Genomic DNA, 16158 nt, shown 5'->3' on the forward strand with positions numbered 1-16158 from the left:
AATTATAGAAACAGTGCTCAGTTATGTAAAATTATAATAAAACCGCTACAAACTCGAATTTTTATATGTTTCGTACTTATGGATTGAATTTTCCGTACCATATGTCGCATTTTCAAAGACAATTTTTTCTTGGAACTAAATAGCTTTATTCTGTAATGTATTGCCCATTTTGATCAATGATCTTTTGCCATTTTTCAGACAGCATTATAATCCCACGTTCATAAAACTTCTGGTTTTTATTAGCAAAAACTGGACCAGGTACGATTTGACATCATCGTCATTATTGAAATTTTTACCATTCAAGGAGTTTTGTAAAGATAAAAAAAAGTAATCAGATGATGCAAGGTCAGGACTCTATGGTGGATGTGTGTGTGACTTTGCATTGTCGTGATGGAATACAATACTTTTTCAATTTGTCAATTTGGGCCGCTATTCTTCAACTGCATTGTTTAATTTCGTTAGTTGTTCAATGTAGACATCAGAATTGATCGTTCGGTTGGGTGGTAAGAGTTCAAAGTAGACAATTCCTTTGTAGTCCGACCTAACTGATAACAAAACTTTCTTTTGATGAATATCAGCTTTTGATGTTGTTTGAGTTGGTTCTTCTGGTCCACGACCTTTTCCACTTGATATTGTTGTAAACAACCCATTTTTCATCGTCAGTTATCAGTCGTTTTAAAAATGGATCATTTTCATTACGTTTCTTTAGCAAATTGCAGCTGTTAATGCGTTGCGTTAAATGCGTTTCTTTCAGTTCGTGAGGAATCCATGTATCGAGTTTGCAATGCATGTATAGTATGTGATACCTAAAGCTTCTCTGCAATCTCACGTGTTGTACTGTGATGATCCGGATCGATTATTGCTTTGATTATGGTGTCATCAACTTCAGCTGGACGACCAGAGCGTTTTTCATCTTTGAGTGAAAAATCACCAGATCGAAATTTGGCAAACCAATTCTGACACTGCCATTCTTTTAAGGCTTCGTTACCATAAACAGCACATAACTTTTTATGAGCTTGCGATGTGGTTTCCCTTTGCGAAAATAAAAAAGGAAAATATGACGAAAATGTTCCTTTTGATTTTCTATTTTTCAACGAACGCCAAACGAAAACTACGCGATCGATTAAAAAACTGTTTTTACTGATTGACAGCTGAGTTACCAATTATCAAATAACAAAATGTGTTTTACATTTGCACTACGTCGGCAAACCTAAAAATTCAACTGAAGCCATCTATGAGTGAAATCCGTAATTACTTATTTGCCAACCCAATATTTTTGTTTGCACGCTTTTCTAAGGAACGAATTTATCGTGTAAAAACAGAGTTAGATGTATGAACAAGAACGAGGAAGAGATGAGGATAACGAAATAGTGGTGGAAATGGTTGCCACATGTGTTCATTTCACAGAACAGAAATTAACATAATTATATTACAGAAGCAAACTAGAGCTGAGTTCCAAGTTCTGATCATCTTAGTAGCACTTTTAACCTTGGACACATAAAAAAGGATTACACGAAGAAGGATAAGAAACAGGCATTTGAAAAAAACATGTATGAACGAATTTGAATGAATGAATTTTCTAAAGTTTTTCCCCAATTGTGACTTATAAACAGCGATCACCATAGCATTGAAAAATCATGGTGATTAAAAAATCGCAATCGCTTAATTCACTAATAGCGAAAAATCACACCTATAAAAGCTTAGGAAATCGGCAGATTCAAACCAACATCATATAGGTTGGTAGGTTTATTCGCTATTGGAAGCAGCTTTTAAATGTATTTTTATCCACTATAAGTACTTTCATTACTTTAGACACCATCGGGGTGAATGGTGCGGGTGCATATCCCGGGATGCCGGAATATCGGTATTGCTTAAGTCCCGAAGATTTCGGTATTTTTGAAAAAATGTAATCTCTTATGAAGTATTATAAATGCAGGCAGAAAATCTTCTTTTATAGTATAAAAGCAGCAATAAAAAACACTGTGCGACAACACTTTTGTCGTAGAAATCAGTGGAGGGTTTTGAGTCCAATGTATAACTCTGGAAATTACAGAAATTAATAATTAAAAATGTCTTTGTAAATGACAGTAATTTATAAATACAGAAATAAATAAAGAATAAGGAAGAAAAAGAAATAAACCTGTCGAAAGCCTCTGCTGCTAGCGCTGCGTTTGCTTAAATCTACTAATAATTTTATTATTATGTAAGCTTAAAAAAAAAAAAAATAAATAAATAAAACTCAGTTCTGTAGACTTCTTTTCCACGTTTAAGTCTTTCGCAATCGACCTTTTTTCGCTATTAATTAAGTTACTTTATCAGATATGTACACGCCAAAGTATTACTAAATGAGCATAAATTTAATCTTCTGTTTTGTTGTTACTATTGCTATAATTTTCACTTTAAATGAAAAACTATTATCAAACCCCATTAATTTAGTACAGGGTGGCTGATGAAAGCTGCTACCAAAAAAAAATTGAATAACTTTTTTTCTTTTTAAGTTATCTGTTCCATTTTTGTTTTAATTTGCAGATTGATCTTTAAAATTTATTAAAATGGATAACTGGGACACGCAAACAAGAATTTGGATAGTCCGCCGCTATCACGCACTGGAGTCCATAGTTTTGGTACAGAGAGAGTACAGGCGGATGTTTGGCGGCGATCCCCCGAGCAGATGTACCATAATGAGACTGGTGAATAATTTTGCTGAGCAAGGAACAGTCGGAAGAAGGCCTTATCATCGAAACCCACCAGTTCGGACGGAGGAAACGATCGCTGCTGTAGCTGCAGCTATACAAAGCAATCCAAGGGTTTCAACAAGAAACTTATCTGCTCAACTTGGTGTCAGCCGACAGTCTTTGCAAACAATAATGCACAAAGATTTAGACTTATTTCCCTACAAAATTCAAATGGTTAACAAACTGAATGCAGCAGACTTGCCGATTCGCTTGGAATTTTGCCAGAAGATCCTGCAAATGGTGGAAGAAGACCAAAACATGTTAAACTGCCTTTTCATGTCTGATGAGGCCCATTTCGATTTAAACGGCAATGTGAACAAACAAAATTGTCGAATATGGAGTACTTCTAACCCACAGATACTCCACGAGACGGAATTGCATCCTCTTCGCGTGACAGTGTGGTGTGCGGTTTCTTCACGCAGTATTGTCGGGCCTTATTTTTTTGAAGAAAATGGTCCCACCGTTACGGTTACTGGAGACCGTTATTTGAAAATGCTGAAAGAATTTTTCTGTCCAGAACTACGCCGAAAGAGAATTCCTTTCAACTCTGTGTGGTTTCAACAAGATGGGGCAACGTCTCACATAGCCCAGACTGTTATGACAGAGTTGCGACGAAAATTTCCCAATAAACTGATTTCAAGAAACTCCGAATTTCGTTGGCCCCCCAGGTCGCCTGACCTTACTGCACCTGACTTTTTCTTGTGGGGTTTATGTAAACAAGAAGTTTATAAAACAAAGCCAACAAATTTGGATGAACTAAAACAATCCATTCGGGCAACAATTGCGGCTATTCCTGTCGCAACTCTCAAAGCAGCAATGAACAACTTTTTACCGCACTTGTGTCAACGAGCATGGGGGCATTTAAATTCAATTATTTTTAAAACTAGTTAAGCTACATTTAATAAAATTTAATGACCTTCAACTTGAAAAAAAAAATAAATGAGTTCCAAACACTAAAAAAAAAGTTATTTGAGTTTCTTAATGTAGCAAAATTCATCAGCCACCCTGTATTTGTTGCATAGTGGAAGGGCTACTCAAATACTATTGATGCAACTTAAAATTAAGTTGTTCCAAAACAATGAATATCTCAATCCCTGGATTTCGGGATTATTTTCCCGACATCCCAAAAATTAGGGTACCTTAACAATCGACAAAATTTACATCCCTAGTATGTACGCATTTCTCGAAATGAGAAATAAGAAAAAACTTGTCAAGACCATTCACCAAATTAGCTATGAAAATAACTACCAGTATTGTATTTTTGTGTACTCTCAGTTTTTCGTTTACTCATAAAATGTTTACAGTTGTAAAAAATTGTTCAGCACCCAAAAAAGAAATACCAACTAATCCAACATTGCCTACAAAGCAATTGTCAAAACCCATTCTCAACGCATCAACACAGCAGCGTTAATAAATCTTAAATTTTTTTATTAACGCTTTTTTATGTTTATGCATAAATTTAGTTGCGTTGTCTAGCGTACCACTCAGTGCTGCATTCATGCAAGTTTTTTTTTTATAGAATTCGTTGCAGTCGATAGACTCCTACTTTTGTGCTAATTACACAAATGGCCATTGACTTGATTAGCAGCCGAAAATAATTGCATATACATACATACATACATATGTACGAGTATATGTGTTTGCGCAAGTTTCTCACTATGACGAGATTCTACTTAAACTCGCACAACCAAAAACAAAAAAAAACAAAAACATTGTGACCGTTAAATGTTGTTACCGCTGCTTTATTGCGGGTGTCCGTGTTGCTTTTTCTGTGTGTTAGCTTTTAAGAGTTGATAAATTTTTTATTTCGTGGCGGATTCAATTTCAAGAATCACTATCTATGATATTTTGGGGTTCTGCGCATCACCTCAGACGAATGCAACTTACCCGAACGATTCGTGGAGCGGCTCAAACACTTTTTACTCGTACATATGGACATATAACAGAAATGATTTTCCTCAAGAAGTACGATTGCATGCAATAATTAAATATGCAGCAATTCATTTCATTATTGATAGCTGAAATCTTCGGTGCATTGTAAAATATGCACTCGCATAGCCAGCATCGAGTTGGTCACTTATCAAATAAATTCTTCGCATGCAGTTAGTTGTACCTTCAGTTAGCGGTAAAATCGCCGTAAATCACGCTTTGATTACGGTTACGTTGTCATTATTGATGCGGATGCCAATATTAGTGATCAATGTAAATCCCGATACTTCGGGATAATTTAAAATTATTAGCAAACAGCTTAATATATCTATTTAATTAAATTGAAATTTTAAGTAAGTGTGTAACCATCTGAGCGATTTTCAAGCCATAAGAAAGCCTTTCAAGTCTTTTTTTTTCTCATATTCAATAGATCCAAAAAAAAAAAGTAAATTCAAGCTCTTACCCACTTTGTAGAAAATAGTAAATAAATGGCGCGCACACTTTGCTCAGATGTTTAGCCAAGCTCCTCGTCCTATTTGTGGGGTGCGTCTTGAGGGACGTTCGACAAATGGAGGGACCTACGGTTTTAAACCGACTCCGAAGGGCAAATGGTTGTTTTATGAGGAGCTTTTTCATGGCAGAAATACACTCGTAGGTTTGCCATTGCATGCCGAGAGGCGACCGCTAAAAGAAACAACTTTTTCTATCAGATCGGTGTCTCATGCTCGGAGATTCGAACCTACGTACTCTTAAATGGTAGTCACGCACCAATCCATTCGGCTATGGCGGCAGGGTTAAGAAATAGTGTGTTAAAATGTTCCACAAAAATATGAGGCCAAAAAAGGAAACCTTCAATACGTTGCGAAAAAAATCGGGACGTTTTCTTTCTTTGGTATAATTGCTTGACCGTATTCTTGTCTTCATTTCATTGCATTTTGGTGCACTGTGCAATTGTAATGATTAATATGAGATATGCCTGAAGATCTATTATAAGAGAGTTCAATGCCTCCTCCAGACCCAATGAGCTTAGAAGTTATAAAAGGAATTTGGGAGCTCTTACTTTGCGCTCTGCAATGGTCCGTGTGGATATCTCACAGTGTATTCCTTCGGATGTTTATAAGGTGTTTAAACCGTTTGAGGTTGCAGCCTAACAGTAGGACTTTTGCCACTGTAGTCCCATATTGTGGTGTGAGTGTTCGCTAGTTATTTTTATTTTTTTTTTAGCTCCATTAATTGCCTATTGCTCCTAGCTAGGAGGAGCTGCGGTTCTTTTATTTTAGCCTCATCTGCTTTTCAATCAGTTTCCTTGCCCTTGTTAGTAACTCTTAGGTGCGGAAGCTGAAAGGGGTTACGGTTCCTTGAGAGATCAATTTTCTATACCTTGAATGCAGCTTAAATTTCACTTAAAATTATCGTGCGTTCATTGCAGTAGTTCCTCTGTAGGTAAAGCTCAGCTCACAGACTTTTGGCGTGGCGACTGAGTTCTACAGCTCATTGCAAGTAAATGGGAGTTTGTACCAAATGACTCGGAGATATGCTTCCAAATTTGTATGGTTATAGCCTAAAGGCCTGCTTGGCAGTCATAAAAGCTTTGCAGTAATATTAAAATCGTATTTTCGTACAGCCGAGAGCGGGTTTTTTACCATTTCCGAACTATTTTCAAGATTCAACGTTTAAGTATAGTGAATATCTGTTTGATGGTGCAATCAGTTCATGGACGATGAGTATTGAACCCAAAAATTCAGCTGGGAAACGCATTTTAAATTTTGTTGCTACAAAATGAAATGAACAGAATGGTGGAATTTGGAAGACGGTGTATTCCATTAATTACTGCTTTGTGAAGAGTACAGCTTGGAGTAGATATGAAGCTGTATTTTATCCGAACAAAACAAATTTGATCTAAAATTCTGTTCTTAACAGGGTGACCCAAGCAGGTATTTTCATCAATAGCCACTTTTTCTCGGCTAAAATTTTGATAAACAGTCAGCACCATAACTTCGAGAACGAAATGAGTTAAAAACGTTACCAAAGACTCGATTTTGGTCAATGGTAAGTGCTACAAACCCAAAGCTACTTTTTTGTGGGTTTAAATTAAAGATTTGAACTTGGATAGCCTTTGCTTTCAGCAGGATGGCGCACCATGCTAAATAATTCATCGATTAGTCGATCCTTCGCGCGATTAATAGCATGCAAGTTATCCAGAAACGATTAAAAGTCTTGTAGTAAATATCGTTTAAGTCACGTGATTACACGGCAGCACGACCTGCTGCAAACTCAACCGAGGCGGCTTAAAGAATGAAATTTATTCCATAAATTAAAGAAACTTTCACATTTATTTTAATTTTGTTAATTTTATTCCACCCTGTCTAATTTTTGATGATTTCAAATTAGAAAACAACTGGTTTTCGCCTACAAATCGCATTTGGACTTATCTTTAATTCATAATAAATCCGATTAGAATCTCTATTCAATATGCAGCTTTAATAGAAATGTCAATGCGAACCACCAAATTTTTTTGAATTTTATTCAACACAGAAAAACAATATCAGATAATCCTCTTCAATATTTGTAAATGCAACTGAAGTTCAACATTGCAATAAAAAACGCGTACGAAGTTTGGGCCAAAAATACAGGTGCAACAAAACAGTAGTTAAGATTCTTTACAAATTTATGACCCCAAACTTAAATCTTACGAAATTATATAGTTTTATAGAAGTTAGCGACGCAGTTTGATTTTTTTTTTGGAATTTAACTGCTAATGGTTGACCGTTAAATCGTATTCGCTGGCATACACAGTTTAAAGTTTTTTAACACCATGTTCGGTGAACAATTTTATGTGAATCTTTGTCTTTTTATACCCAATGCCTCCATATGCGTATTGGGCCTTTTGCTAGCTGGTTTAGTTAACATATATAATATAGTATAAGTATAAAAAAATATGCACCCAAATGTTAGTTTTTCGAAAAATGTGCTCAAAGTCCAGTAAGGGGATCGTACCTAGAATCTTTACTTATGCCTCCAAAGCTCTTTATGGGATCTCTTGGTCCAAGTGCTATGTTGTGGTAAATTGGTAGAGGGGAAGCTACTTAGCTACTTGGCTACGTACTATGCATTTTTCAGACAGTCAATCAGCTTTACAGTCATCTTTAACCAATTCACAAATTATCAGACAATGCAAAGAAGAACTTAATGCCTTAGCGCGCGCGATACACATCACACTCCTCTGGATACTTCGCTATAGGAACATAGAACGAATTAAGAAAGCTGATGAACTGGTAATACAGGGGAATCCTATAACGAAACCGAAGCAGTAGAAACAGGATGTCCCCAAGAAATGTGCAAAAGGCAAATCTTCTCGCTATTCCAGGAGCAGGCCGTTGACAGATGCAAAATAACTAAACGAACGTGGTCCAATTTCAACAAATCTAGAACTGGCAAGTTGCTAAGAAAGCTACGAGCAAACATATTACATAAAAGAAAATATACGACATAGGCAGATTTGTAGTCCAATCAAGATGATAGGACTAATAAGAAGCAGTGGTTCTACAAGTGGTGTATCAAAATTGTATCTTTGTGCTAATTGGGTCTGGGCTGTTCCAGTCAGACAACACCTCCATCACCACCAGCATTAGCTATATTAACAAAGTGTAGTGTAAGCCATTTTTTCCTCATTGTTAAATATATCAGTAAACATAAGCAACACAGCGGTTGGAGACCCCAGAGCCTGCGAGCTAATTAACCCAAAATGGGAGGAAATTGAAGAAAGTGGATCCGAGAAGGTGTTCATTTCACAAAAATTCCCAAAAATTCTCCGTAAGATTCATTGGCGCGTTCTATACTTGCTTACAGTAGACATTGACACTCAAGACGCGGATAGTCTCGTTCAGAAAAAAGCTCCTCAAAAAATTTAGAATAGTAGGATTGTCTTTTATATTTTGTGCTTTCGTGATGATGAGCTATAAATCGATATTTTTCTTTTCATTTCATCATTTCATAATTTTTCATTTATTATTTTCACTTTCGAACTTTATGTATTCCTTTTTCAGTGAATTTCCAAAAGATGGGAAACTCGCAAAAAATTTCGTGCGATAATTTATTTCGATTTCTGTCGTGGATTATCGAGGCATGAGTGCATTGGTCAATCTACTTCGACTTGTGGCATTCAAGCACCACACTTAGCCACTTAGCTGGTTGAAAGAGTTTCCACGTGACTGTCGCCCCTTGCAGGATGGACGAATTAATTAATTTGAGAACATGTCAGTTTTTTGAACATTTGCTATAAGAAGTACTTCTACTTGTAGCATTTATAGACTTTTATAACTAAGAGCTTTGTGAAGAGATGGGGTCATAAATTGTAGGGTGCGTGGGTTGTTTTGCCATATAGGTAAGTGATGGTGTAAGTGATGATGGGGGGGCCTATGCGTTGGGTTCAAACAATGCATTGCATATTCATTATTTGTCTTTTTATGTAATTTACATATTATAAATTTGTTAATTTACTTAAAACTCTTTTTGTAAGCTATTTGAAATTAGAAATTATTCGGCAATAACATTCTGAAGGCCACTAGCCGAGTGCCTAACATGGCGTCAGCGCGTTTTTTACTATTTATACAAACTGTGGTTGGTTTCTTGTAAATTATCGCCATTGGTACGCGCTACTCGCGAATGTTGTTTTTGCTTGCTTCTTTTAAGCTCCCTGAAACATACTCGTATGCATGTATTAGAATTGCAGAAAACTTGTATTTGGTTGCTGAAACGTGTTTCACGATGGTAACGCCAACGGCTTCATCGTCTGTGGCTTATTGCTGAAGCTACGTGCTTGACATCTCTGGCCATTGCAAAAAAATATGACAATATGGCGATAGTAAAAATTTCTACATTATTTGCGTAAATCAGCGCAAGCTAAAGATTGGTAACTATTTACAAATAAATATTCTTGTGCAATAGTGCTCCACCCGCGAGCCTGCTTGGATTATTTGCGTGCAAACAAGTTAAACTGCTGTCGCCGTTGCTGTTGCTGTGGCGGTCGCCGTTTTGCAAATTAGATGGTGCAGCAACGTTAAGTGTCCGCCATGGCGTATGAATGTGCGCGGTTGTATGCGTCTTAGCTTTAATGCATGACGCTGTCATTGATCAGTGTTCGGTAAACTATTTGCGATTACCAATTTGCAATAGTACATCAAATTCTGGTCACTGCATTTTGTATGCATTTGTTGACGTGTTTCGATGGTAACTATTGCTGTTGCTAAGGCGATGATGGCTAGCGATGGCGCTTCTTCTTTTACATTGCCATAAACATACATACGTATGCTCCTATGATATTTGCAGATTCTAAACCGTTGCAGTAGCGCATGCGTTGACGCGTGCCATGCTGCATTGATCGCTCAAAACTATAAAATGCATTTGCACTGCACTGCAAAAATTATTCTTGCCTACCTTTGAGCGAGCAAGACGTGCAATTACCGCATTTAAACGGTAGCGCTAAAAAATAGTGAATAAAATACGGACGCCATAACACACGGATAACTAAAAAGTGAAATTACTTACGTAATATTATTTATAACTTGCATTTTGCCAATATGAAATTGGTAAGTGAATGTGAACGTGTGACTTATATACAATTGCATACATCAACATTTACAAGGATAACGCAATATTAATGGACTTTTTCTTCTCTACAGATGCTAGTCTTGAGTTTTTTGTGCCTACTTGCCGGTAGTTTGGCTGCACCACAAGCTCCTGTCGAAATTTTAGAACAAGAGGTGGATAATATTGGCATTAACGGTTATAAATTCAGGTAAGTTAAACAAGACTTTTGTTTTTCCTATTATGCCTGTCTATTCTGGTAAACGATATTCGATTTAATCAAATGAGAATTTCAAATGCTGAATGCAAAAATAGTATCCTTCTGCTCCCACTCGGGTGGGGCGACAAACTATGAAGAAAAAACTTATTTAGAAAGGCACTATCTTGTTTTACTTTGAAGTTCGTATCGTAGCTTATGACCTAAAACAGATATAAAACAAATATTCACAAACTCGTTAAACTTTTTCCCACCTTCATTGCTAAGAAATCTTCCTGGCTACTAGCGAGAAGTTACTTAGATAATCGGTTTTAAATACCTACTGACTCAACATTTGAAAAACGAGATGGTCAAATGCATTTTCTCGTTGAATTGATGAACCTAAAATTTTGTTAGATTTGCACCAGCATTCGCAAGCAAATATGAAATATTGTTTTTTATATTTGCTTGACAATAAAATGCGAAATATGAGTAGGATCTTTTGTTCACTGGTGCTTGTGGGCAAAGGCACTTTACCCTGGATTCGCAAGGCGAAATACCATTGAAATTACCACTATGTGTGTTACTAGAGATGCCATAATAAGGGACACTAATGGAATCACGTAGGTGTCTGTGCACATTATTAGCACAAGAAATGATATTTTCTGGATCATCTCTAAGGATTCCATATAACAATCTCTGTATTGAAGCAAACCAACTAATATTAACTGCCCTTAAAAACCAATTTCCAAACTTGTAGCCGCCCTTATCGGTCATCAGTGGGCGATCGGCCCTCAGGCAATAAAACTAGGTTTACCTTTTAATCCCCATTGCAAAAGTCGTGGCGACTTTTCAGAGAAGAACGCTTTTGAGCATGTTCTCTGCAAATGTATGAGTTTGGCAGCCATACGATTAAGGTCACTGGGTGGTTCTTTCTTCGACAGCCTGGGGCAGTGCTACAACTTAAGTTCCATCAACCTTCTTTGCTACATCAACAGCTCTGGTTGGCTGTAGATATCTTCCTCATGGAGGTCTCAGAATGGTATCAAAACGGTGCTTTAGTGCTCCTTGGGGAGTGCCAGTTTGGTTCACCTAAATACTTACTCTTAGAAAAGTTAACACGAAATATTATTTGTATCATGAAAAGGAAGAACTTCTGAAAGCAAGCACTCCAGCTTTATAGTAATTTGAGTTTCAGGTTATGAGTTAACCATTTTATATGTAATGTGACACTCTGGATACTACTATCCAAAAGTGCAACCTTGGGGATAGGTAGATGCCGCTACATTTCACCCACAGCTTTTCATGATTTTGTGACGTAAAAGTTTTCCCAAGCTATTGTCAGCAAATGCGAAATATGAAAAGCTCTGTGATGTACTTTTTTGATTCCTTTGTAATACACATTTTTTACTTTGTTATTTCTTCAAAACTCTCCAACTGACACCTATTGGTCGTTTCTCAAGAACTTAAGACCTTCTAATAGAACATGTTATGCAATTTAAAACTGGGTACTGTAATATTAGCAGAAAGTAAGTAATAAATCTGTCCATATGGCATCAATGGTGGCTCGAATATTGAAATAAATAAATTGTTAAACGCTGTATGACAAGTTGCGCCGTCTTCTTGGTCCCAAATATCGTCGCTGATTTGCTGATTAATTTTTAGAAATAAAAACTCAGTCAGCATGGCTCGATAGCGCTTGCCATTCACGATGACGGCAGCTTTTTTCTCAACTCGAAATAAATAGGGATCGATGATGCCGCCAGTGCTCTCTCTGTCAAACCAAAGCTATCAAACCGATAATTCTCATGCAGCTAAAAAGGCATCCGATGAATCGGTCACTCCACTTCTACTTTTGCTTAATTTTTTTTTTCCAAAAAAGTTTGAAATTGGACTCAATTAGGGAACGTAACATAGTCCCAAACCAATATTTCATCTACTTTGAGTTATGTTAAAACTCTTACGCTCCTGAAATTCCCATGCTATTCCCTTATATGGTATATACATATAATTGCCGCTTACGACCTTTATTTGGTGGTTGGTTGAGATCCTTGTCCTTTTTGTGGTGTGCATCTTAACATTATTCTACAATTGTAGGGCCCTACAGTTGTACGCCACCTCCGAACAGAAGATTGTTTTTCATGAGGGACTGTTTTATGTCAGAAATAAACTCGGAGACTTCCTATTGCCTGACGAAGGGCAACTGCTATTAGAAAATATTTTTCTTTAATTTTGTGTGTCTTGCCTGGGATTTTGAACCTCAGTGACAATTATAATTCCTAATTCAATTTTAGTAAGTAAAAAGCAATTTTTTTCAAAAATGCGAAAAATCTGCTGAAAAACTCAAATAATTAGCAACGTACTTATTATTTTGTTCAACTTAACAACTTTAACATAAAATTCACACTCTTCTTTTCGTTCTAAAAGATGTTGCCATATCGAATTTTTTAAAATCAAACCAATATTGCTCTCGCGTGCTCTAATAAATTTGTTAAAATTTTGCAGTGGATTGAAAGCTGCATTTTTATTTATATTTATATTTCTGTTTCATTTATATTTAAAGCTTTTTTTTGTTTTTTCATCTCATGACAAATTATTTAAATTACATTTTTTTTTGTTTCATGGTAGATTTTTATTTCTCATAGCTAATTATTTTGGCCATGAGTGATGGTAGAAGGTGGCGCAAAATGAATCACCCTATCGGAAGATTTATACTTTTTGCAAATAGCGTCTTACGTCGATCATATTTGACACTTGTGAATTAGACAGCTGCAGTATACAAGCAGACAAGCAATGCAGCATCTAAAAGTCAAAATAGAGACTTTTATCACTCAAAATCATGTTTTTTTAGTTATTAAAAAGCTATTGAAAAACAAATCGATGATTATTTTTGCGCCAATTTTGTACACGTCTGTTATAAATGCACATTGTTGTTTGTTTTGTAAAATTGTTTTGCTTTACATTTTTGTTTTTTTTTCAGCTATAAACTGAGTGACGGCACAACACGTACCGAGGAGGCTGTTCTCAATAATGCAGGCACCGAAAATGAATCACTATCTGTGCGCGGTAGCGTTTCTTGGGTAGCGCCCGATGGACAAACTTACACTATTAATTTTGTGGCCGATGAGAACGGCTTCCAGCCAGAAGGTGCACACATACCGAAATAAGGAAATGTGTAGAGCCACTAATTGAAGCGAAAGGATAAAAACCAATTTAGTAAAAAAATTGCTTAGGTACATCGAAGACAATAGGAAAACAAAAAAACAAAAACAGGAAGTTGTAGATGACGATATGTGTGTGTGAAAAACTATTAAATAAATAAATACAAAAATTGTTACGGTCTCAGTCAGTGTCAAAAGTGTGTGTTTCATTGCAAGGCTTCTATTCAAAAATCGTATATGCAGCTAAATATTCTATTATATATTCTGCATTTTTTAAAACTTTTTATTAAATTTTATTAAACGCTCAACCAACATTAGTAATAAACAAACATAAACACATTTTTATGTGCCAACAACAATACAAACACTATATTTAACTTGGGAGAAAATCACTTCTTGGTTTCTCTTGGACTCTCTTCAATTTATCCAGCAGCTATGTATGCTTGTTTAAGCTTGTGGCAAATGTTCACCCACTGGCTGGAATCCATTCTCGTCGGCCGTATAGCTCACTTCGTAGGTGACACCATCATCGCCAACGTATTTGTATGAGCCTTTCACAACGATTGCCTCATCGTCGGTACCGACATTTTTCAGCTGGCCCTCTTCATCATGTTGAGTCCCATCGCTTGTCTCGAAACCATATTTGTAGTTTTCTGGCGTGATATCTGCATCCTGGCGCACAATTTCGACGTGATGTTCTACTGGTGCTTGTACAGCCAAGGTTTGCGAAAAAAGCGCAAAAAATGCAAAGGTAATGACGAATTTCATTTTAGTCGATTCAAAAAGGAATACTATTCTGATTGATTCCACTGCTTAATTCCGAATGTTGCACGATTTCGAGACTGTCAAAAAATTGCCAATGAAGCTTATTTATATGGCTGTCTCCCTAAGAACTTCACCATGAATTAGAGCAAAGGTGTTAATTTTTGAAAAACAGCCAAAAAAAGTTATAAAATTATTTAATATTTTATGTAGATGCTGCGGACTTCATGAAAAGGTGAAAATTAAATATAAAACTAAATCAAAGAATTTTAATATGTTTGTGCTTACTAACCCCTACATAGCTGCACATGCATGTAAAGGGTGATCAATTTAGAGCTATCGGATTTTAAATTGAAATGAAATAATGGAAATTCGAATTGAGTGAGCAATCTTTATTATTTTTGTGTAGAACAATTCATGAGGTATTTTCAAGATAATCCCTTTCAAATGTTGGATGCAACTACGCCGTAATTCGACTAACCGTAAACACCAATTTTGAATAACTCGGTGGAAGACTTCGGTTGGTATCTCGTGAATAACTTTAGTATGTTGATTTCCAATGCCTCAATCGAAGAATTTAGTCTTTGCATACCCATGACTGTCAAAAGATATGATACCACAGGATCTTAGTGTTCAATCCACTAGTCCGAGATGAAAGATAAATTGCTCCATTATTTCACAGGTTGTATGGCAAGTACTCGTAGTGCCGTCCTGTTGGAAGTAAATGTTGTGGGGAGGCTTCAATTTCCGGCATCAAAGAGTTGTTTTTCATAGCGTGATAGCGTTCGCTATTCACTGTTACATTGGCGCCAGCCTCGTCTTTAAAGAAATATGGGCCGATGACTTCTCCCGCCCATAGGCCTTCCCAAACGGTTGTTTTCAAAGGATGTAAGGGTTGTTCTTGAATGGCTTCAGGTTGCACCCACCTACCTGGCCTGTAGGAGATGTGAAAACACCAGTGTATGCTCGTACAGCTCGTACTGCAGAAAATATTGCTGCTGCTCGCGATAGTGTGGTTGAAGAGCCGTCCTCCTCAACTAGTCGTCGTGCCCAACAATTGCACCTCTCTCGCTCGTCGTTGATGAACATTACGCCTAAAGACTTGCATTTACACGCTTACAAGGTGCAATTGACTCAAGAACTAAAGCCTCTTGACCATTGCAAGTGTCCAAGAGTGATTGCCGAAAAACCAATGCACCCACAAAGAGTGACTGTTTGGTGCGGTTTATGGGCCGGCGGCGTCATTGGGCTGTATTTTTTCCAAAATGAGGCCGGTCAGGCAGTTACTGTAAATAGTGTTCGCTATCGTGAGATGATAACGAACTTTTTATGGCCCGAATTGAAAGATATTGATGAGGACGATATGTGGTTTCAACAGGACGGTGCCACTTGTCACACAGCTAACGAAACAATAGCTCTTCTGCGCGAAAAATTTGATGGCCAAATAATCTCACGTCGCGGCGATGTCAATTGGCCGCCAACATCATGTGATTTGACACCGTTGGACTTCTTTCTTTGGGGTTATTTGAAAGAAAAGATGTACGTCGATAAGTCAGCAATAATTCAAGAGCTAAAGTATGAGATAATTCGGCACATAACTGCATAGAACCTCAATTATGCCTCAGCGTCATCGAAAATTTGGAGCATCGGATGGAGGTGTGCTGCCGAGACCGCGGCGGCCATTTGGGCGTTGTATTGTGTTTCATACGTAATTAAGCCATACCAGTATTATCATAATAAAGAGAAATGACAATAATTTCTTAAAAAAATTGTATTTTATTCAAAATCA

At 36.8% G+C, this 16158-nt stretch overlaps 2 protein-coding genes across 2 annotated transcripts; one reads left to right on the forward strand and one right to left on the reverse strand.

Annotated features, from left to right (window-relative positions):
• Positions 1 to 10166: 10166 nt before the first annotated feature.
• Positions 10167 to 13804, forward strand: LOC129241406 (endocuticle structural protein SgAbd-6-like). Its single transcript, XM_054877702.1, has 3 exons — positions 10167 to 10252; positions 10346 to 10461; positions 13427 to 13804. Exons 1-3 carry the CDS (start codon positions 10244 to 10246, stop codon positions 13611 to 13613), a joined length of 312 nt encoding a protein of 103 aa, XP_054733677.1. The 5' UTR covers positions 10167 to 10243; the 3' UTR covers positions 13614 to 13804.
• A 191-nt stretch (positions 13805 to 13995) lies between these two features.
• On the reverse strand, positions 13996 to 14375 carry LOC129242400 (larval cuticle protein 65Ag1-like). The gene has a single exon (XM_054879022.1). The coding sequence runs from the start codon at positions 14373 to 14375 to the stop codon at positions 14055 to 14057; it is 321 nt and encodes a 106-aa protein (XP_054734997.1). The 3' UTR covers positions 13996 to 14054.
• Between the last annotated feature and the right edge of the window lie 1783 nt (positions 14376 to 16158).

Source organism: Anastrepha obliqua, chromosome 3 (genome assembly GCF_027943255.1).
Source record: "Anastrepha obliqua isolate idAnaObli1 chromosome 3, idAnaObli1_1.0, whole genome shotgun sequence".
Classification (NCBI taxonomy): domain Eukaryota; kingdom Metazoa; phylum Arthropoda; class Insecta; order Diptera; family Tephritidae; genus Anastrepha; species Anastrepha obliqua.